Below are 23079 nucleotides of genomic sequence, written 5' to 3' on the forward strand. Positions count from 1 at the left end.
TAGTCGCCTTGAGTCCCTGAATCAGAAAAAGGTGAGGCAAACGTTAAATAAATATGTAATGAGTATTCATGTCCTGTTGGCTACTGTGTGAGCAGAATGGCCTAGATTGGCTTTTAGCCTGATCCAGTATAATACATATCACGCTCTTATGTCTTCAATGTCCTTGATGGTTCATTGCATACTCTCCAATATTTCACGAATGAAAATAAAGACACACGAGGTCAAGTAAAATCAATGTCAAAATGGCAAAGGTTAGAATGAACTGACACGCTAGAACTGTGGTTCCCAACTTGTGGCCCATGGACCATCAGTGGTCCCCAAGAACTAAAATATGGTCCACGGCCTCACCGTTACTACACCGTTGCAACAAGAGCAACTGATCTGGCAAGCCCTTTTTATAGTGTCGAGGCAACGGGGATCATGGAATCATAGAATTTGGAGACACCTCATGGGCCATCCAGTCCAACCCCCTGCCAAGAAGGAAGAAATTGCATTCAAAGCACCCCCGACAAATGTCGAGGGGAGAGGCCGACTACCCACGAAAGGTACAAGTCTCCTGATTGCTGCTTCTCCTTGGATGGTATGCCACTGTTTTTGTTGGGAGACTAGAAGATCCCAATATTCCAGTGATGCCTTCCTGAGCCTTCACATCCATGGTGTTTCTCTTATTATGCTGCACCTCATGATTCCAATTTAAATGGACTTGTCTTGCATAACTATCTGAGTGAATATTTGGGAAAAACATTTAGTAGAACATATAGGAAGTAGCAGCTCCTTTTCCAAAGCAATGTTGCTACTAAGGAAGGCCAGAAAATTAACAAATTTGACTTCTGATAAAGTTTTAGTTGTCCTGGAAAAGTTTATCTTATGTCTTGATATTTATTGATGGACCCTAACATTTGTGGTAGAAAAGGCTACTGAAACTATACATTATCTTAGAAATGGAAGTAAGTCCCAAAATGCTAAAACTGAGTTGTCCTCTTGCTAGTTGACATATTTTGGGCAAAGGTGCTCCCTAAAGTTGTGGAAGACATGTTTTCCATTGTGTAGGATTGTCCTCAACTGCTTATCTTCAGTTGTGTGTGCTTTGGGCACTAGCAGGTTAAACATGGGTGTAGATTGATGCATACATCTCTAAGGAAATCATTTTTTTGGAAGTGGGTGTAAGTTAAAATTCCAGATCTGAATTATCTTCAACCAATTTAAAATTTGTACAGGATTCCAAGTCAGAGACTACACAAGCACAATTCATGTGTGACTTATTATTTTCCGATGTGTGTCCTTTGCACACCTGCGATACAAAGCAGTACAACTGGTCCTCAATGCTGCAGCAAATAAGACCATCAGATAAAAATGTCACTTTAATAAATTAAACCGAGATTACTTCACAGCAAGATTTATTAATACATCCAAAAGAAAGGAAAAAATCATTTTCTCACACTATATACAGATAATACATAAAGTGTTTTATACACATATTACATCCGTTTTTACACAATAATATACATAAAAATGTAAACTTCTGTATACAAAAAACCCTTAAATCAATTAAACAAGGACCAGATAACCAAAGGAGACCAAGTTTATAGTTTTGTTTGTTTTTAAAATGGTAGTACAGTACATTCATTGAGAAGTATGAGGAAACTGTGAGTCTTCCAATTCAAAGAGAGAGTACAAACGCCAGCCTCGTGACTTACACTCTGGAATGCCGCTTTGAAACTTCCCAGCAGGAAATGTGTTGAAATATGGATTTTATTCATGCTAGCATTCTCAGGGATAGTTGCTCTTGATTGTCCCTAACCACACTAGTCTTGAGATAAGAATTACATTTGCTCTTGGATATTTATGCATGCTAGCATTGTTTGCATATTCCCTTTAGGCTTTTACTTATGCTGAAAACTGTTACCATTTTCTTAGCTTTTAATTCAACATATGCAAAGAACACAACAAACAGAGACACCAGTGTGCTCGAATGGGAACAACACATGAATGTAGACTGATAATCCTTACTATCGTGCTGTTACCTTAAAGGACATGTGCTACCATTAGCAAGCTGTATTTCCCGCAATGCACCGCTACCTCACCATGGTTTTCCCACTGGACATTCTCCCTATTTCAAAAAACAGTGGCCATGAATCTCTATGTTACATAAAACTGTAATGAAGCTAGTTTTAAAATGACACAGACCAACTTTTTCTCTTGGATAGCCCTGAGAAAGATTGATATCTTGCAAGAGAGAGAGAGAGAGAGAGAGAGACGGAAAAGGGGGGTGGGGGGTGGGGGGGAGAGGAAAGATGGAGAACCTAGTTTTCTATACTTTCTGGCCAATGTTTAACCATTTGCAGATTTCCTCCTTTCTAGCTTTATTTGAATGAAAACTATTTAAGAAAAACCTGCTCAAACCACCAATGCTTTAAACATGTTCTTAAATATGCCCCTCCACTTTATGCTCAGACCTGGAAAAAAAGATTTACAGATCTACAGGATAATGTGATGTAGAAGACAGACCAACAAATTCTTTCGAATACAGTAGTTCCCAGTGAAGAACTTCCTGAGTAAATACTTATTTCCAGGCATTTTAAAAAAAAATCCTAAAACATCTTCGAACCCTTGTTATTTGTGGCAGGACAATGAGGAAACACTGTTTTCCCCCACAGAAATATATTGTTAAGCCCCCAATGCTCTTGAAAGCGCAAGTAAACAGTGATGGAAGCATGCTGATTCTAGAGAAATTTAGAGGAAAACTGATTTTTTTTTTACAGCAGAATGCAAATAGTTACTATTTTTAAAAACAGGATTAAAAAGAAAAGGCAATCATTACAATCAACAAGATCCACATTTAAGAAACAGGCACCTTCCCTATTGACACAGGGTAGCATATAATAAACTAACCTCCTATCTTGTTAAAAGACTATTTCAAATGGCTTTTGAGAATTATAAATATTTTTTCTTTCTTTCATTTATGACACAGAACTGCAAAACGCAGCTTAAGTACTCCAGAAGGGACAGCGTTTTGCTAAAATGCCAAAAGTCAACCAAAATTTACATAAAGGATATATTCTCTCTCATATATTCAGGAATGCAGAGTGGGATGAGGGGCGGGGGGATATATTGCATACACGTATAAATATATATTTATGCCCTGAAATAGTGTGTCATGTATATACACATACATATACAGAAACATTTTGTCCTACAATATCACCTCTTGGGTTGTGCATGGACATTAAGGGTATTATAATTCCTGTTGCGAGCTAAACTAATCTCAGGGTTGTTTTAGAGGGGTTATATTATTAACAGATGGGACAAAGACTAAATAAAATGTGAACTGGTTGCAAATTTCAGTGGGATGTGTATACTAAGTCGACAGATGAGATCTTCTACTAGCAGTTCTCTAAATCCAATGTTGGGGTGAATCGAATGACCAAAAAAATATAAATAAAAAAAAGACCGAAAACTCAATGCAAAATGATAAATATCAGCACAGCAAAGCACTGAAAGACAATATGCTCTTTCCTCACATCCCTTGTCATACATAGCAAAAGAATAGAGCCAAACAGCAGGACAACAGTGATAACTTTGTTTTGTGGTCAACCATTCCGAAATCAACTATGTGTCATGGAAAGGGGCCTTCAACTGAAGTAGAATGTAAATACTATTTTTAAGTGACTAGGTTACTTTAAAAAATGACATGGGCACAGTTATTTCATAATATTAATTGAGCCATGTTAAATATCAATCGTAAGATTTCATAGAGCCTCTATTCAAAATGTTCTTTCTGCAATGTTTAACCCCAAACAATATTTTTAGCAAAGAATTGAAAATGTAGGACAATACAAAAAAGCTCCACACATATCTTGAGGAAACCAAGGAGATTCTCAACATGTTTGCATCATCATACGGGAAGTAAAGAGACAACAATTATTTCAGATTAAGCTTTGGCATAAGAAGAAGAAAGACTGCTTGGTGGAATCAAAATAAGCAGCACATGAGCAGTAAATCCTAGCTCAATTCTAACTGTACTGAATGAGAACTCCTTTCTTGCTAAGGACTAGGAGAGATGCAGGTAGAAGATGAAGTGCTGAGAGGGATGCATTCTGCTAGACAAACAGAGGGATTGAAATTATGTAAGGGAGCTTTACTGAAGAGATGTTGAAGAGATCTCATAGGGCTTTTATATTAGCAACAAAGCAAACACATTAAGAGAATTCCATGCTAACAAAAGTAGTGGCAATCAAAACATTTTAAGTTATCCAAGACTCTCAAATGGAACTACAATTTCAGCTTCTTATACATAGATCTTCATCCGACACACACACACACTCATTGCAACATATATTTTGTCTGTATGTGCCACATGTATACTTGGCATATGGACACAAATATGCACACATCTACAGAATTAGAAGTCGCACGTTCATATTCTTTTGTACATGGGAAGGGCAATTCCACATTCAGCGAAGTGCTGCCACACCTGATATACATCTCTCTGTACAAGTATACACAAAAGGAATCTACCCTTTCCCATAAATAAATTCGCTCTGGTACTTCCCCTGTTTGTCAACTAATAGGAAGCAAAGACCATAAACAACCCACAACCCCCCTTCTCGCTACATGCATATGTACAAGGAGTACGATTTTCATAAAATAACTGAAATAAAAACAGGAATTAGGGGAAATCAGCTCTAAGAAAAAATACAGTCTGCTTTGCAATGAAAGCTGTCATAAAAAGCCCTATGATGTACATGTGTGCAACAATAATTAATTTGGATGAATGGAGATGTTTTAATTTAAATGAATGATTTCCACAGCAGAAGCAGATGCTGCATTCAAGGCATAGATGTTTCCAGTTTGGATACTGCAGTCTCCTTTATCCAGTTGGGAAAAGAAACAAGGAAGGATGTTCAGGGCCTTCCCGTACACTTATTTGCTAGAACATACATACTATTATCTTTCTGCCAACTGAAATTAGCAAAACTGGGAGCAAGCCAATATTCCTTCCCTGCAACCTGATCACTGCTTGTAGCAAAATTCTCATTTTTTCCTTTTTACTGCAGTAAAGCAATTTGTCACATAGGGCAACAGCAGTCCTCATACATAGAGCAAACCATCATTTACTGTTTCATGCCCAAGCCTAAGGCACCGCCACAGAGGAAACCAAAACAAATTTAGTCACATTTTTAACTAACTGCAGTTTGTCATTATGTCCAATGTCAGCCAAATGGTAGTTAGTGTTCATGGTCCTAGCTTATTCCAATCAATCATATGTTGGCTTCAAACTCGATCAGTGACACGCTCAGTGAATTCAGTCTGAAAAGGTGTGCTTCACTGGGAGTATACAGGAGGAAAATTGGCTTGCCCACACAATGCTAAATAATGGTTTTACATTATATGCTAACCTGGTCATTAACTATGGTTAACTATCAGGAATATCCTTTAAATCATGGTATGACAGTTAGGTTTTATAAGGTATCAGCTTTTCATGCAGAAGAGAAACCTGAACAAGCCTTTACTGACAGCAAATATGTATTCCTCATCACTGGTTATGGCTGACAGGACTTGCAGTGTATGTTTTCTGGATAGCCAAACAATTCCTGGTGTAAAACTTTGAAATGAAACATCAATTGCATGGACAGAAAGTCACTAAGCACAAAGGTTCATAGCCTAGTAGCAAGATTTCAAAACTGGAAGCAGAAAACTCTAGTACCCTAAATTTGTATAGCGGAGTTGCATGGCTGCAACTCTCATCAAATTTAAGTATCCCACTTTAAATCCTCTTTAGGCAAGACCCCATTATTCTATTTATTTTAATGTTGTCTGAAATACATGGAATTTTCTGTTATTTTAAGAGGGATCAGTGCAATCAAGAAATTAAAAAAACCAATCAAGCAAACATAGTATCAGTGTGTTAACTTTGTAGTAGAAAACTATATGTAGTTTGATTATTTGTACAACAGTGAGCACAAAATGAGTCCCAACTAAGTGACCACATTTCCACAATACATCCTATCACCCCTCGGCTACTTTTCTCTTTACAACCCCCCCAATAACCTACATACGATATACACATTCATATATCACACATACAGTTTTCCCTCAATGCATATTTTTGTGAGTGTGTTTGTTTGTGTGCATATATCTTATACATACATGCACACAAGTTTCCTAAGTTCTATTCTTAAGTCACAGTGGGAAAGTTCCTTTGTGAGGACAGGAGGGGAGAAAATTCCCAATTAAGACACTGTGGATCCCTAGATTCAGCATTTTGTCATATGAATATCCAACCTGTATAGCAAACTGGAAACGTACATATTCACTGTGGGGAGAAGTCTTATGACCTTGGTTACCCATTTCCAGCCGTCGCATTTGGACTTCAAATATGATCTATTTACCCTGTAACTAAAAACATCTAACCATCGTAACTACAAAGCACAGATTAAATTATTGCAGAAAAACAACAGTCCTCGGAGGAGGAACATGTGGGTCAAACAACATTATGTTTTGTCAGTACAAGATACCATTTTCAACTTATCTGTTTTATATTTTTTTATTTATATATTTATATCTGCAAGGTAGCAAAGCATAACTGTACCCCTTGACACGGCAAAAATCCAGTGTAAAAAGGTGCTACATAGGGTGGGGAGATGACTTTTTAAAAATGTGTATAATTTCATAGCTGTTAAAACACATATGCAACATAATTCATTACACTCAATAGTTTTTTTTAGTATAAAACATAATTTATGAGGTGAAGTTAATAGTATAAATTAATATACATTTTCTCTTAAAAATCTACAATAAGTATTCCGAACCCTAGGGTTGTAGGCAGGGCAGAAACGGGAAAGGCGTTGTTAAATAAAAGCTTAAAGCTAAACATGATGGGAGGAAAAAGACTCTATATGTTGCGCTTGAGCAGTTTCCGAAAGAGAAATACATGCGTACAGAGGCCGACACTCTCGCTCCTATAGAGGAGGCAAAAACCAAGCAAAGCACGCTCTTTCCAGCGCTCACATTTTGTAAAATGACTTCTTTAAAACTACTTTAACGGCTCTTATTTCAATAAGGAATCCCTGAGATGTGCCCCAAACTGGACAGTGATCACTATCACCATTTGGAGAAAAACGGTAGAATCAGCCCCATTCCCTCAACGGAAATAATCACTCCACATACAGCGTAAGCCAACTGCACTTCTCTTTAGACTCGGTCCACTTAATCGGCAGGCTATTTCAATAATCTCAGGCTCAGCCAGTCATAGCCATCACTACATTTCAGACAACACAGATTTAGGTGCTTTATGTCTTGGGGTGCAAGAGAAGGAGGAACAACAAACCAATTTAATGTACTCATTCAGCTCATGTATTATTGTGTGGTTATGAGTCTACAATGGAATTGTGTTGTTATGCTATGGAGATGAGTTATACTAAATTATCTTCTCACCTCTTTTTCCCTCACCCTTAGTTTTTCTAGCATTCTGAAATTCCAGAAAAAAACAAAATGCTTTTTTATTCATCCTCTGACTCTACAGTGAGGAAGAGATAGGGAAAACCTTTCCAAATGCTGCCCTCCAGTGGCAATGAACTGTGTTTATGTGCATACCCACATCTTTTACACACTATTAATTTGGAATCAAACAAAAAGCTAAGATGTTTCCAACCAAAACAACAGCAGTGGCAACAATGACAGCCAGGATTCATAGAGGACATACATTTGCAAGGGGAATAAGTCACAACAACAAGGTATTCATTTTTCACTCCTAAAGTTGGACATAAATGGTAAGAACCACTGTTTCTACCATATTTAAATATTTCCAAATCCAGAAAACATATTCAGGAGGAGCCATTGGCCAAATACAACAAATCCAAGAGTAATACGTTTATTAACCAATTAAAATGCGTAAAATGCCTCATGTAAGTTTTCAATGCTTCACTGGCTTCTCTAACAGGCAAAGATACTAAAAAGCGTATAGAAAGAAAAAAAGGTGAAGATGTCTGAATAACGGGCCTACCTTCTCAGGCGTTATTCTGTGGTCAATTAAGATGGTACTGAATGGAAATATTGAATATTTCAATGCAGATAGGGACCACTCCCAGAGCAGTTGACTTTGCATAGGACAGGGATGGCTGAATCTTTTCTGTTGCTAGTGGAGCTCAAATTTTATCAGCTGCCTCTTATTGGTCTTTGTCTTCAAGATCAAGAAGGGAAATAACTTGGGCCTGCAATGATATCCTTCAAACCATCTTAATTGAAAACAGAGACACACCTGAGACAGAAGGTAGGCCTGTAACTCGAAACACACTTGCTGTTTTTCTCCTGATTAATTTGAACATCTTCACCTGATGAAGAAACCCCGTGAAGCTTCAATAAATTGCATGATGTGTCTTTTGCATTTTGGCTAGTCAATAAAGATGCCACTCTTTTGTGGATACCATATTATAGGGGTTGTTTAAACATAAAGTTTTACACAACCAGTTATGTGTCTTTAAACTTTGCTTTTTGCATTTGCTTCTGAGACAGGATGTTTACTGTGAACCAAGAGTTAAATATCCTGGAATAAATCTTGGCAATCTCACATGAGCATCATACTTTAAAGGAGACATTATGTTCAAGCTATTTTATTAAACATATTGAAATAATACAATGTTTGCCCTCACTGACCCAGGGAGATGTCTTTTAGGGGAGACTACCCTCTCACACATCACCTTAACCACATAGGAAAACATGAGGTTCTACATTACTGTAACTCATTCTGTACAGCTAAATGTCATCATCAATTCCTTAATAAAACTCACAAGAACAAGTAAAAACAAATTAAAACTGTGAATCAAAATTTGCAGGGTGCCTTCGAAATCCCCAGTCTATATTGTGATGTTAAGGACCAAAATACTGGTTAATGAAAATTTGCAGCCTTAGAACTCCTGTTGATCTGTGAATATTTTGGAAAAGGAGGAATATCTACAGGAGCAGCCAAAGCAAGCTGAATGCAATAGAGAAAGGGGGTCTGCTGCATGATAGATTTTAATAAAATATTGACATTTCTATAGAGAAACTGAGATTAAAATAGATTTTGTTCCTTCTCTTCAAATTAGCTCACAGTCTTCTGGCTTGCATGCAGTCTAAAATAGTCTTTCTCCTGCCTGAATATATAAAAAATGCTCATACTTTCCCACTGCTGAAACCATGCGTTATTGCCACAGGTCTGTACAGTTCTATTCATCTCCAGCCAATTTTTGATTAACTACAACTTGTAGATCATCAAACCTTTGGTTAATCTATGCTTTGTTGAGAGTTGTTTGCTTCCTAAAACCAAAGTTGAGTTCTATGAAACAAACCAGAGTTAAGATTAACCAGTTTCCTTCAATTTGAGTGACAAAGAACTGTGATTAATCAAAACAAACTTCTCCTTGAAGCTGCGATGTGAGCAGCAACGTGACACATACTCCAGGCAAGGAGAAAAAAGGCAAGGTCCACTCCCGTTATGCTAACCACAGCTTAGCATCACAATCAAATAGAGCCACTGTCATGCTAGATTGGCAAGACTTTGGACTGAATGTCAACAGGGCTATGCTTGTTTGGTTTTTAAAGCTAGGCTGTGAATAAAACTGAGAAACAGCAGAAGGGTTGTCAGTGGCAAAATTACAACTGGTGAGTTTTCATTCTCTGCCGACTTCCCTCTGGACACACCAACTTGGAGGGTGCCATAGTTATCTGTGGAGGTTTTCAGGTGTTTGGAAGAGGGTGCAGCACCAAGGAGGCGACTGGGCATCCCTTCTGTGTGCACAGGACACAGTAGTGTCTAAAGGGTCCCAGTCATTCTGTTGCATTTTTAGGTACCAGGATCAAGTCAGGGCAAATGACAATAACAATAAATTACCAAAACTGAGCTTGCAATTTGCTAAACCAAATCACTATCTCCTGAGAACCTATCATTGTTATCCATTCAAAATTTATGGAATGAAGAAATAGACAGGACCAAAGCAAAACCAAAAGGATTTTTAACACAAAAATCATATTTGTTGATGTGAGTTCAGCAGGGAGACTGCACCCTGCTGAATGGAACCCACTTTCACAAAACACTGTGCACTTAAACAGATAGGAAAGATGTAAGGAGTTTCACCTCATTTTTTCCTGTGGCTTAAACGGGTCTACATTCCAAATATGATTTTTTCCCCACACTTACACGTTTATTATACAGTTCAGTTTCAGCTGGGGTAAGATGTCACAAAGTGCAAAGCACATAATGTTTCTAGCTACATACGTTTTGCAAGAGCTAGCTCTCAGTCCCTGATCCTTTCAAAAAGAATAAGCAGCAAAGCTTTCTTAAAGAAGGCAATACCTCTAATCAGTGAGATATCAATGGGAAATACCTGGAATATCTGCTCTCAAAGTTTAAAAATCAGAGGGGCTTCTGTTACATTTTTTCATATAAGCACCATTATAAATGGAATACAAAAGCTACAGTAGAAAATAACAGCTTCAGTCACAAAGAAAAATCAGAGCTTTCTCTTGTTCCCAATCTCAAACCATTTAAAATAGTTTGCTAGAGTGTGTCTTCTCTTCATATCTTTTTAACATATTGGAAATTTATAGGAAGTCATGTACAGTTCGACCTGTTGCTATGAGACATAATGACACCTCTTCTTATGAGTAGATGACAATTCTTTCCTTGCCTATGAGAGGGAAAACAAGTGAAATAAAATCCAAATAGCAAAGATTATTTCCACCATGTTGAACTTGATTTCATGAGAAAACAAACTTCATAAGCTACAAAATATTTTTGGGAGAATTAAAGTCACCACAAGCACAAGGCCACTTTCAGAGACAGAGAGGAGGAGGAGAAAACTGAAGATTGTTTGAGAACATTTCTCAAAGGAAGTAGCCCTCGTAATACCCACCCTTAAAATTTGATTGTTGCAGCTTTTCATGAAGTGACAAAAACAGAAACTGAGTTTTAAAAAATTCTTGAACAATAAGACATAGAAGAATAAAAACCTTTCAGCAGCTTATGTGGTTTTAAAAAATATTTAATATTTTAAAAATATTATGGAACACCACAAAGTTTCTCCCTCCTATAGGGATCTTCAGAAGCATAAAGCAACAACTTGATAAAAAACACTCAGTAATTCTTGTCTAAACTGATTTGGATCAAAAAGGGGGTTCATAATATGTCTACCAGTTTCATTTAAGAATTTATTTCCATGGGAGAAATCCACATAGTACTTTATCGGAAAAAGCCAACTTACCAACAATTGATCAGCTGCAGGTAATATCTATACTTTATCTGAACAACTATATCATTATAGTTTATTTCAAAGCTTTCCAGTAGCCACCTGGGTTACTCTGGACCAACAAGCACAATTTGGCATTTTCTGTTGATTTAAGCTTCCTTTTATTTAATAAGCCCAATTTCAGAAAACAAATTAGCTTTCAGGAGAAAGAGTCACTAGTTTTGAGAAAGAACTTCTTCAATTCAGGAAAGAAAAGAACTGTCATTTACCCATCAAATATACACACACGCAATCACACACACCCCTACACTTAAAGAGAAGGTCAAGAGTTAACAAGAGAACCATAGTATTGGCTTAATTCTATGTTGCCCAATTACCAAATTATCAAACAAAAGAAGAGTTGATTTACCTTTCACCCTATTTGCACCGTTAAAACTATAACAGCTCTCCACTTCCTTCTCAGATACCAATGGAACTGAAAGCTTGAACAGAACGTTAGGAACTTGCATTAGTTTTATTTGAGGTATCTTCTCATTTCTGGTTCTAAGGTCAACTACATCCATCTTCTCATTTCTTGGCCTAAGATCAATGACATCCAGTATCTGTGCTGTGTTTCCTAACTGGAGTATTAACTGGGAATATACAGCAAACCTGCCAGGAGAAAATGAGCACCATTACATAAACAGCACATAAGATCATCAGAGCAGAGCTTAGCGACAAGAAAAGCCTTGTCAGTCCTAAATTGGGACTTCTTGCTCACTCTTGTTGTTTGAAATAAAAAAACCAACTGTCTTTTTAAAAGTTGGTGACAAAAACCAGGAAGAGAAGATGATGGGTAGGGTGTGGTGGGGCAGAAGGGAACACAACCGTCTGAAATACAGAGCAACAGACAAGCTCAACTGGAGGTGGTGAAGGGAGTAGATGCATTATTGGTACTGGTAGCTGTGGCACCGGTTACTGTGAAGCCCGTCGGAGGAGCTATGGAACTGTGGCTGGGCTGCAAGTCCTTGGGAATGCCACTGTGGGAGCTCAGCTGATGGCCAAAGGCAGCACTGAACTGTGGGAGCTGTTGCTTGGGGGATGTGGAGGCCATGAGTTCAGACGATGCCGTACCCATGCCGCTGAAACTGGTCTGTGGTAACCCCGGAAGCACGCTGGAGCTGTTGGGGGTCACAGTGGCGAAGGCAGGCTGTGTGGTCTCTGAGTGCGAAGTGGTAGGCGGCGTGGAGAGGGAAGTAGAGAGGAGGTGTCCATCTGCACCAAGCAGGTTGTTGAACGGAGAAGGGTCGCCTAGGCTGACTGGGAGGCTCCCCCAGTGAGTTCTGGGGTTCACCACCCCACCCAGTGGCACCTCCAGTTGTGATGGGAGCAAATGTTGTGCTATGATGGGCATCTCTGTGGAAAACGTAGCTGCCAGGTTATCACCAGAATAGGAGGCATGGGGGGATGTTATGTGGTCGCTGTAGGGTGACGGGACGTGCTCGCTGTCGTAATGGCTTCCGTGGGGTGAGGAGTGTGAATGGTCACTGCTGTATTGCTGTTGTGAGGTGATTAGGTCGTCTGCCTTGCTTAGCAGCTGGGCAGGGAGTGGCCTCTGAGAGGCATGGCTGCCATCGTGAAGTCCTGGGAATTGTCCTGGGAAGGCTCTCTCCCCGAGCCCACTCTGGCTTATCAGAGTGGCAGAAGTAAGGCCAACGTTGGCGGGGGCAGAGAACTGCCCCTGAATTTGCCCTGCCAGGGGCGTGGGGGGGTTGGATAAGGTAGCAGAACGAAGCAAGCTCTCATCCAGGTCCAGGCTGGAGAAATTGTCATCGTGTACGATACGCCCATTCAGCAACTCGCCTAGGTCTGCATTGACTTCCCGGCTCAAGGATGGAATTCCTGAAGTTTCAGCACCTGTGGAAAATACCCCTATCCCTCGCTCTGAGAGCTCGGGGACTGGGACGCCATCTGTCTGCGTGAGCACCCCCATGGTACTCAGGCACTCGAGAGAAGTTACAGCCTGCAGAGCTCGCTCCAGCTCCTCTGCTTCTTCGGTAGTGGGAAGGAGGTCTCCGTTTTTACCTGTATTGAATTTACATATGGAAATATATGTAAAGGGAATTGATTAGCATAGTTCATATATACATTTAACACCAAGGACCTACATGCATTTAATAACACTATACAACAATATTTGGAAACAAAAATTTGTTCCTGGTTTGAAGGTGTTATTCCTGTTTAATTGTGTGGTACGTACTTTGAAAGTAGTTGTTATACACCAGAAACTTCATTTTTGTGGTTGCCACAAACTATGCTGAATTGGTTGAGACTCGAGATATTCACTGAAAAACTATAGCAAAATGTGCCACAGCATGTCCCACAAAAATAATTTTTTTTCAGTTTAATAAACTTTTTCCATGTTTTATGATGGAACCAATTAGTATATTACATTTATAACCCAGGAACAAAAAATGTGTTGCATAGTATAATGGAGCAGGTATAAAAAGTTTTTAAAAACCCTAACATTGATTTTCTACTCCATCCAGCATCTTGCATGACCTCCATTTTTTTTTCTCTCACTGAATTTTAGGTATTCATTTAATATGGCTCTGTCACATTCTTCAATAATACTCTATAAGCATTATTTTAATCAAACACATCAAAATAACTAGATAACTAGATAAAGTTACATTAAATTAAGAGACCTAGAAAAAATGGAAAAAGTCTTCACTTGGCACTAAACTAGCAAGACAGTGAAGAATAGGAGTGTCTCCCTGAGGAGAGAATTCCAATGATGTTTTCCCTTGGGGCCATAGTTGAAAAGACCCCATTGCCAGATGCCAATCCCCTCACTGCAAAAGGTGGGGTGGGAAGCAGAGAATAACTGGGATGGAAATCCCCATTACCAAAAGCTGGTCATTCAAATACCAAGTTAATATCACAAGAAGTGACTTTTTGAGGTCACAAAATAACTTCAAGATATATTCCTGGATCTTTTAGTCATACAACAGGAAACACGGCCTTGTCTTCCCTAATAACAAACTTCTAATAATTGTCAATGTACAATTAATTATGGTTACAAACACCTTTTAACATCATTTTGCAAACCTTTTTATATTCCCAACATTCAACTTTTTTATTATTAATGGGTTTTCATTACAGCAGGAGCTTTTGCGGCATAAACCCATTTCTTTGGATGCAGTGCCAAATGATATGCAGGTAGAAATCACATTTATACAGCTGTAGGAGGAGGTAAGGATGTAACCAGAAATAATAAGGAATAGGATTCTGGATCCTACTACATCCTATTCTACTCCCATTTTTTCCTTCTTCTCTACCTTCTTTTTATATTGCAAGTGACTGGCATAGCTTCTCTGAAAACAAACTAGCCCATCACTGCCTGATTAGTAACATTTGGCACTGGTTTCCAAGTCACAATTTTTTCATTCTCACATTGAATATTTTTAAATAAATAATTAAAATTAAAATTTATATAATACAAAGTTATATCCTCTCTGCTCACTATATTGTCTTACGATTGACTTTGAACTGTTATTCATCTTTTTGCTGTAAGAACACCTTTTCATGTAAGACAAGAAAGAAAAGGCACCTTCAAAGAAGTCAAAGTCTTGCAAGTCATCAGGCAGCCGTGGCAGGACATCCGAGAAATCCTCTTGATTCAGTTCGAGGTCATGTGGAATGTCTGTGATTTCATTGGCGATGTCATCGGGCAGTTCATCTGTACTCAGCTCTGGTGTGGAAGGGCTCCTAAGAACACAGGGAAGCCAGTCACCTCCTTCTCTTTGATATCATGCCTACTTACTCGGCACTGATCTACTGTGGGATGGATACACATGCACACCAATATGCACATGCACTCACTCTCTGACACTCTCTTATAACATGATTCAATTCTGCCATGCAGTCCCATGTACTCTCTGTCTGCAGATCCATGTATGTGAGACTAGCCACTTTCTTTCACTGGTAGACAGAAACCAATGCAAGAGCTGCTCTCTCACAGAGTCATACCACTGAACCAAACCATCCCAATCCTTCAGCAGTTCCTAGGCATGTGCAACTCATAGCAGTAATGTGGTGCAAATGGAAATTAAGCATGCCTTTAAATTAAGCCACAGTGAATGCATCCTTCACTCCGGTAAGGACAGAACTAATACAGCCAAGTACAGTAAATGATACCATGAGGAATTCATATTCCTTGACTCAGCTGGCAGTTGGGCTGGAAGGCACAGGGTAATCCTACAAGCATAGCTTGACACTAGAAGGGATGGGGGCAAAATCCCATTAATTGCCCTCTCCTCTAGATGCCAATCCAGGGATCTAGAAGCTGATCTAGCGTTTCATCCCTTCATATCCACAGAGTCAACAATCCGTGAGTTGAAAATACTAAAACGTTACAAAGATATCTTGGGAATTAGGTGTTTGTGGGTTCTGTTATTCATTGGCAGGAAGGGAGGGGAGGGAGAGAGACAAAAGAGAGGGAGAGAGAGGAGAGACAGACAAAGATAGAGACAAAGAGAGACAGAGAGACAGACAAAGAGAGAGAGAGCTAGAGAAAGAGAGAAAGGGGAAGGCAGGCAGGCAGGCAGAGAGACATGCATGAAGGAGAGAAGGGAAAGCAGAGGGAGATGCACAGGAAGGGAAAGCTGAGAGAGAAGCAATGAGAAAGAGAAAACAAAGCAGAAAGAGACAAGTACAATCACAAGAGAAGGGAAAGCAGAGAGAGGAATGTGCAGGACAGAAAGAAGGGTGACCCCAACATACAGTTATGGTGGGCCCATCTGGTGTCCTGACCCATAGTTTAAGAAACTGTGAACCATACAAACGCAAATTTGTTTTTCTAATGCCCCGGAATGTCCAGAACATTCTATGTGCCAAAGCAATGTCTTCCTACTCGGTAGATCAACTTGTTAAGTCAGAAAAGTGCTGTAGTGTATGGAAAAGAGCAATATGACAACGGCAAAAAGATATATTTGAGGTCCTCAAGTCTGGCCAAATCTGTGTTAGTGCAAAATCCCCTTGGGGTCCTACCCAGCAACAATTACCAGTATGATGCTAAGATTAAAGGAAACCCTCTCTCTCTGCAAAAGGATGGGAAGACTACCTGCAACCATTCAGCTCTCTGGGGTTTTTTTTTAGCCCATCATTGTGTGGATGTAAATATGCAGCTTACTCCAGTCTTTGTTCAGAAGTAAATCCCATTGTGTTCGACCAGATGTACTATGAAGAACCTGCAAATGCTGAAATGGTTTAACCCACTTCTCATGTAGGCTCCAGAGAATGTGTTCTTCCACACAACCCATCTTTCCCAATGCTAATTGGTCAAGGCAAACATTAATTACTGCTAAACACTGACCGTATATGGGATATCTCCATTGGCAGTGAGACGCTGGTGGGCATACTGAGGTTTCCTTGGGGCACAGCAGGAGGAATAGGCTTTTGGGGACGCCGTGGTCCTCGCCTTCTCTTCTTTTTGTGTTTTTTGGTAAGCGCAGGTGGCTTTGTTTTTTTCCTGGGTTTCCTCTGCTGCTGGTGCTGAACTTTACGGGAACTGTCTCCTCGCAAGAAGTTATCCTTTCACAATGAAAATGAAAAAATACATGAATAGTATGTTGCACGATTTTTGTTCCGGGTCTATAAATGTCATTGATTTCCTAAGTGGTTTTTATCATAAAACATGGGAAAAGTTGATTAAACTAAAAAAACTTTGTTTTTGTGAAACATCCAGCAGCACATTTTGCTATAGTTTTCTCAACCAATTCAACATAGTTTGTGGCACCCACAAAAACCAAGTTTCTAGAATATAATAACTACTTTCAAAGTAAGTACAACACAATTAAACAGGAATAATATTTTCAAACCAGGAACAGAAAATGTTTCAAATTTTGTTATGCAGTGTCCTTGTCATTTATCATGCCATTCCAAAATGTTAATATGACATGAAAATTGGGCCCCTTCTACACAGCAGTATAAAATCCACATAATCTGCTTTGAACTGGATTATATGGCAGTGTAGACTAAGATAATTCACTTCAAATAAGATAACATGGATTCTCCACTTTGATAACCTGAATTATCTGGCAGTGTAGAAAGGGCCTCAGGGAAGAATGCATGACCAGAATCAACCCTGAAACTTAATAACCTGTGTTCTTTCTTGCAGAAATGTTAGGAAATAAAGAGACTTAAAAGCACATTCAAGCCAAACTGTTTCAAATTCAGTTGCACTGGTTTAAGGTGGCATTGAATCAGAAGTAATGATTTTCAACACCAAGGTTGATCAAATTACTTTTTTCTGTTGCAAAAAGTCTACTCAGCACATTCCAATATCAGATGAAAGTCAATACTCTTCTGATGGGAACTGCAAATGTATGTGCAAAATAACACACATGGACCCTTAAAGGGACTCTTCTTGAAGCCGATTCAGAAGAAAAATAAATAAATAAATTGAAATTTGAGCTATTAAGTAAGAAGCTGCTCAAAGGCAATGCTGATAGTGTCTCAGAATTACACAAATCCAACCCCTGGTCATTATTATGAATACTGAGACACATGGCTCTTGTGCTTAACAAAAGGAGAGACAGAGGAAAACGTTAGAAGCTGTGTTGCACTGACCAACACAAATGACAGACACTTCTGGAAATGAGATATGAAACTGCACAATGAAATGAAACACTCAGCTTTCACCTAATATTTCATGCCAGCAGAATTGCTTAAAAATGAAGAATCATGTCTGCTGTAATAAAATAAGGAAAGAGAGTTGACTTCTCCCACAAATCTGAACTCTGAACAGTTTCATGGGAGCACAAAATGCGGTGCGACTCAATTGCAAGCATGCATGCACAAAATCAGGTTAGGATGGAATTCTGAAGTTTTGAAAATCCTATAAGTGAATAGTTATATTCTCCCCTGGGGAGAGGAATGGTATATAAATAAATAAATCCATTTTAAAAAGCAGTCTTTGATTTATGACTCTATTATTACTGACAGGTATAACATAGAGGCTCTCAAGCTCCAAATTACAGTGCTCTGAAGGGAGACATGAAAAAGAAACCTACCACACTCTAGTATTACCATGTTCTTTGCTGGAAATACTGTTGTTATTTTACACAATATTCAAATATTCCAACACATAAACAAACATACCATCTTTTTGGCGTGTTCTTCACATAGGGGTGTCTGATGCGTAATGTCAAAAACTGGCACAGAGCATTGCTGTCCATCGGCAAACTTGGCTGTGCAGCTTGAGAAAAGCTGCTGTGACCGGTTCAAGAGAATATCTATATCTGTGTCAAGAAAAACATGCCTTTTTGGGATGGGGAAAACAGACTGTTTTGTTTTCAGAAAATAAAAATATAATCCTTATTTCTATCTTCCTACAATTCAGCTGTTTTCAACCAATCAATCTACTGTAGCTTTCAATCATTTGCTTAAAGCGGTTCAAGCTTGAGAAGATGCAAAGTCAACAGTTTAAGTAAAATAACAAAATTTTAAAAAATTCCATGAACCAGAACTGCTAATGTTTTATAATTTATTGAGAGGGGTTTATGGAAGGAGCTATTTTGCTAATGAGTTCATGAGCCTGTTTCCTGGAGATTCTTAATCAATATTGTCATTTGGGCGGCAATGCAATCAATAGTTTGCTTTCTCAACTAATGATAATCCATACTAAAATATTAAAAAGAGGATTTCTGTCATCCACATATGGGAAGACATAAAAACTGCACTATTCTCCCTGACTTCCTGAAAGAAGATGCACAGGGGAGTCAATAAACTGAATTTTCAATGTGAAGTTCTTTGGCTTAGAAAAGACATATAAACTTGATGATCTTTAGTTTCTCTCACATTGCTACTTTTACTCTTACTATGATGGGACTTTCTGAACTAACTGCTCATCATCTCATCTGCAAATTCCCCTTCTATACTTAGGCAGCCTTGTTTCCATTGTTCCTTTCATCATTCTCATAACTTCTTCAATGCTTGAAGTATTTGTAAAGTTGAGGCAACATTCATTATTAAGAAGGGGAAGAGGGGGGGAAATCCTGAAAGAGACTTAAGTGAATTTATACAGTGAAGGAATGCAAGGAAACTCATTAAAATTCCGAACTTGTTGAATTTTGGAATCTTTTCTTTTTTCTCTCTACTTTGCTGTTACAATTCCATATACTAATGCTTAGGCTCTTCTTTTCTAAGGGTTTCCAATGTAAGGTTTTCATTCTTCCTCTTCTACTGATACTGCAGGATTGGACATCTTTCACTCATTTTAAGTCACTTTGCTGCCTTACATTCTTTGTGACTGCACAGCCTATTGAAACCATGAAAGCAATTTAAATGATGAGACCATTCAGATTTTCTGTGAAAATCAAACCAGTCAACCTCACCACAGGAAATGTTATCTGAATACTTTGATATATAATCAATACCGGAATATGTATAACTAGGTTTGTTCTATCGCTTTGTGGTGGGTTTCTTAGATAGACAGTCCATACTGTTGTAGTGTTTAATCACAGAATTCAGACTAGACCCTAAAAACCTGACTGTGAGTAGATTTAAATACCCAGTTCATGCACCACACCTACTAACAGATTCTGACTTTATTTCCATGTCACAAGAAAGTCTTACAACTAAACTCTAGTTATTGCTGCACAGTATGACAAAGTAGTAGATAAACTAGATTTTGAGAAATCAGCAGGTATCCTGTGGCAATAGTTTCAAGAAAAGTAAGGCAACCATAACAGTTCTAATTATGAAGAAGAGTGCAGTGAAAAGGATACGTTGGAAACAATGTTTTGTGAATGGAAGAGCCTTGTTGGTGCACGCTTCACCCTTTGTGGTTCCACGACACAGTGATGTATCCCGCTGCTTCACCTGGCTTGTGCTGAAAACAAAAAAGTATCGGGAAACTAAGTTTCGATATGACATTTCAGAAGGCCAATAGTTTTTGTCTAGCTGAACCTTCTCATGCAAAGAATGTAATGGCATTGATATCAATGTCTAGTCATTACCCCTTAGCATATAATACAAGGAAGTATAGCACAATGAACATGGAACCAGTGCCTTTTCCTCCCTAATCCTGTCCTCTATCAATTTATCCACTATGGAATAGGCAAAAACTTTTAATGGTCCGTACATAACCAGGTGTATAAACAAAACTCCAGGCACTTGATATCTGTAATTTGGGCAAATGAGTGCAAGAATCAAAAAAGGAAACTTGTGAACGTGAGTTTGGTATCTATAGACCATGGCATTTGTGGAAACTGTGATGCCCTCAGTTGGTATACTGGCGGGATTTAACCACTTCCAAGAAGTCCAGTCTGAAATCAGAGAGTGGTGGGAAACGAAAGATTCTCCAGACTCTTCACCTCTGGGGTTCTTGGGGGTGACCCAACCTGATGGTGTTCAGCAAATCAAGCAAGAGTATGATGACACCTGTTGGGACCTTGATGTCCTCCTGAGAAGTTTCTGTCCCTCCGAGCAAGATGCAGGGGATCTTCATGGGGCACAAGAAGAACAATCTTCAGTGTCTTCTCTCGACCCAAAAGCAATTACTCAGATGAAGAAGGAAGATATTAAACAGTGGTTCCCAGGGAGAAACTCCCAGAGCCCCAAAGTTGGACACCAAACATTTACCAGAGGAGAACTCTGTGGACTATATTCCTCACACACATAACTCTGCTCTGGAAATGATGGATCCAAGTAAATGCTGCAGTCAAATGCAGCAGTTCCTTGCCCAAACTGACTATTGGGCTACTGCTCCTGTAGAACAGCAGTATCATGGCGAGCCAAAGTACAGAGCCCATGGACAATATTACCAGATGACCTATGAAGCTTATGTACACCCTGGACCACCTCTGATGGGCAAACAAGCCTCTTATAGTCAGATATCTGTAATTTTAAGTTAATTACAGTATTTGTTTCTTACCACTTCTCTTTATAGATTGAAACAGCATCAATTTAAACCCCACGATACCAGTTAAAAACACATAATCTCAATTAAGGTAAAGGTTTCCCCTGACGTTAAGTCCAGTCGTGACCAACTCTGGGGGTTGGTGCTCATCTCCATTTCTAAGTCAAAGAGCCGGTGTTGTCCATAGACACCTCCAAGTTCATGTGGCCAGCATGACTGCATGGAGCACCGTTACCTTCCCGCTAGAGTAGACCTATTGATCTACTCACATTTGCATGTTTTCGAACTGCTAGGTTGGCAGAAGCTGGGCTAATAGCGAGTGCTCATTCCGCTCCCGGGATTTGAACCTGAGACCTTTTGGTCCATAAGTTCAGCAGCTCAGCGCTTTAACACACTGTGCCACGGGCATATAAAACCAATACAGTAGAGTCTCACTTATCCAAGCTAAACGGGCCGACAGAAGCTTGGATAAGCGAATATCTTGGATTATAAGGACGGATTAAGGAAAAGCCTATTAAACATCAAATTAGGTTATGATATTACAAATTAAGCACCAAAACATCATGTTATACAACAAATTTGACAGAAAAAATAGTTCAATACACAGTAATGTTATGTTGTAATAACTGTATTTATGAATTTAGCACCAAAATATCACGATATATTGAAAACATTGACTACAAAAATGGCTTGGATTATCCAGAGGCTTGGATAAGCGAGGCTTGGATAAGTGAGACTCTACTGTACATGAAGAAAATAATCAATCCATAACAACACATCTAATTTAAAATACCATATCTATGCTTGTTTATAAGGCAACCTTAAAAAGGGCAGGTATTGGAGCTAAAATGATGGGTTTCAATAGGATCTATGGATAAGCCTTTGAGTAAGTAGACCCATCAAATATTCAGCCCGTTTACAATTTATTATCAATTACTGCACTTTACCACTGTCCCTCACCTCTTAGGTTTTCAGTGTTTTACTGAGACTGCTCTTCCGCCCTTATCCCTGATCGTCCTTATACCACTCAGGAGCCCTATTCAGTTTTACACAATTTTACCTCTGAATATTTAGTTATTATTATTGCCTAGATTTTAAATTGCTGCTGATGTGTTTTATATTGTTCTGTGTTGTTGCAATGCTTTGAATTATTGATCTGTGTTTCTAACTTATGTTGGTGGGCTTGTCCCCACGTGAGCCGCCCCGAGTCCCTTCGGGGAGATGGAGGCAGGATACAAAAATAAAGTTGTTATTGTTGTTGTTGAGGTTCATTCTGTGAAGACTTAACACTCCACCATTCTACCAAGAGAAGGTAATGATATATATATATATATATATATATATATATATATATATATATATATATATGTATGTATGTATGAGTTAATACTGTACTAAAAAAAGAGCCCTTCCCTTCTCAGAGTAGATTGACATAAGGCCTTTTTGAATGCCTGGGCAGAAAGATGGCAGAGGTTGTCAGGGCTAGCTGGCCTCCTGAGACATGTTGGGCCTTTCCTCTCTTCACAGAATCTAACTGGGAAATGGAATTCAACCTGCTCTGGACTGTGTTGAACTCTCTCTGAAACAGCAGGGGGCTGTTCACACTACACAACTATAGTGCTATGATTCCATGTTAATGTATGGAAACATTCTGCTTAGACAACTGTAAGGGACTGCATGCAAGTCTATTTTTGAAGTCTATTTCATGAAAATGTACCTGGGTCTTGCTGTATGAGGCATAGGTAGGTGTGCAGGATTAATTTCTATGGGATAGCTCAAATCATGCTATTCTACCAGTCATAACATATACATTACAACAATTCATTTCATTGCATATAAAATCAACATCTATATATATAAAAGAGTGATGGCATCACGGCAATTCACAAAACAACAAAAGTACAGGCCCCCCAACCTCAAAATTTGACAACACAACCCATCATCCACGCC

At 38.9% G+C, this 23079-nt stretch overlaps 1 protein-coding gene across 5 annotated transcripts in view; it reads right to left on the minus strand.

The window, feature by feature from the left end:
• Positions 1 to 1380: 1380 nt before the first annotated feature.
• ino80d (INO80 complex subunit D) overlaps positions 1381 to 23079 on the minus strand; it is a 45226-nt gene continuing 23527 nt past the window's right edge. For 4 of the 5 annotated variants that reach the window (XM_062962338.1, XM_062962316.1, XM_062962322.1 and 1 more), the window contains 5 exons: positions 19997 to 20100; positions 18369 to 18502; positions 16582 to 16799; positions 14818 to 14975; positions 1381 to 13289 (listed from right to left, as the gene is read on the minus strand). In XM_062962338.1, the coding sequence (XP_062818408.1) occupies positions 12121 to 13289; positions 14818 to 14975; positions 16582 to 16799; positions 18369 to 18502; positions 19997 to 20100 (1783 nt within the window). In that variant the 3' untranslated portion in view covers positions 1381 to 12120. The remainder of the gene's footprint in view (positions 13290 to 14817; positions 14976 to 16581; positions 16800 to 18368; positions 18503 to 19996; positions 20101 to 23079) is intronic. The other variant, XR_010000721.1, reaches the window with a different exon arrangement.

Source organism: Anolis carolinensis, chromosome 1 (assembly GCF_035594765.1).
Source record: "Anolis carolinensis isolate JA03-04 chromosome 1, rAnoCar3.1.pri, whole genome shotgun sequence".
NCBI lineage: Eukaryota > Metazoa > Chordata > Lepidosauria > Squamata > Dactyloidae > Anolis > Anolis carolinensis.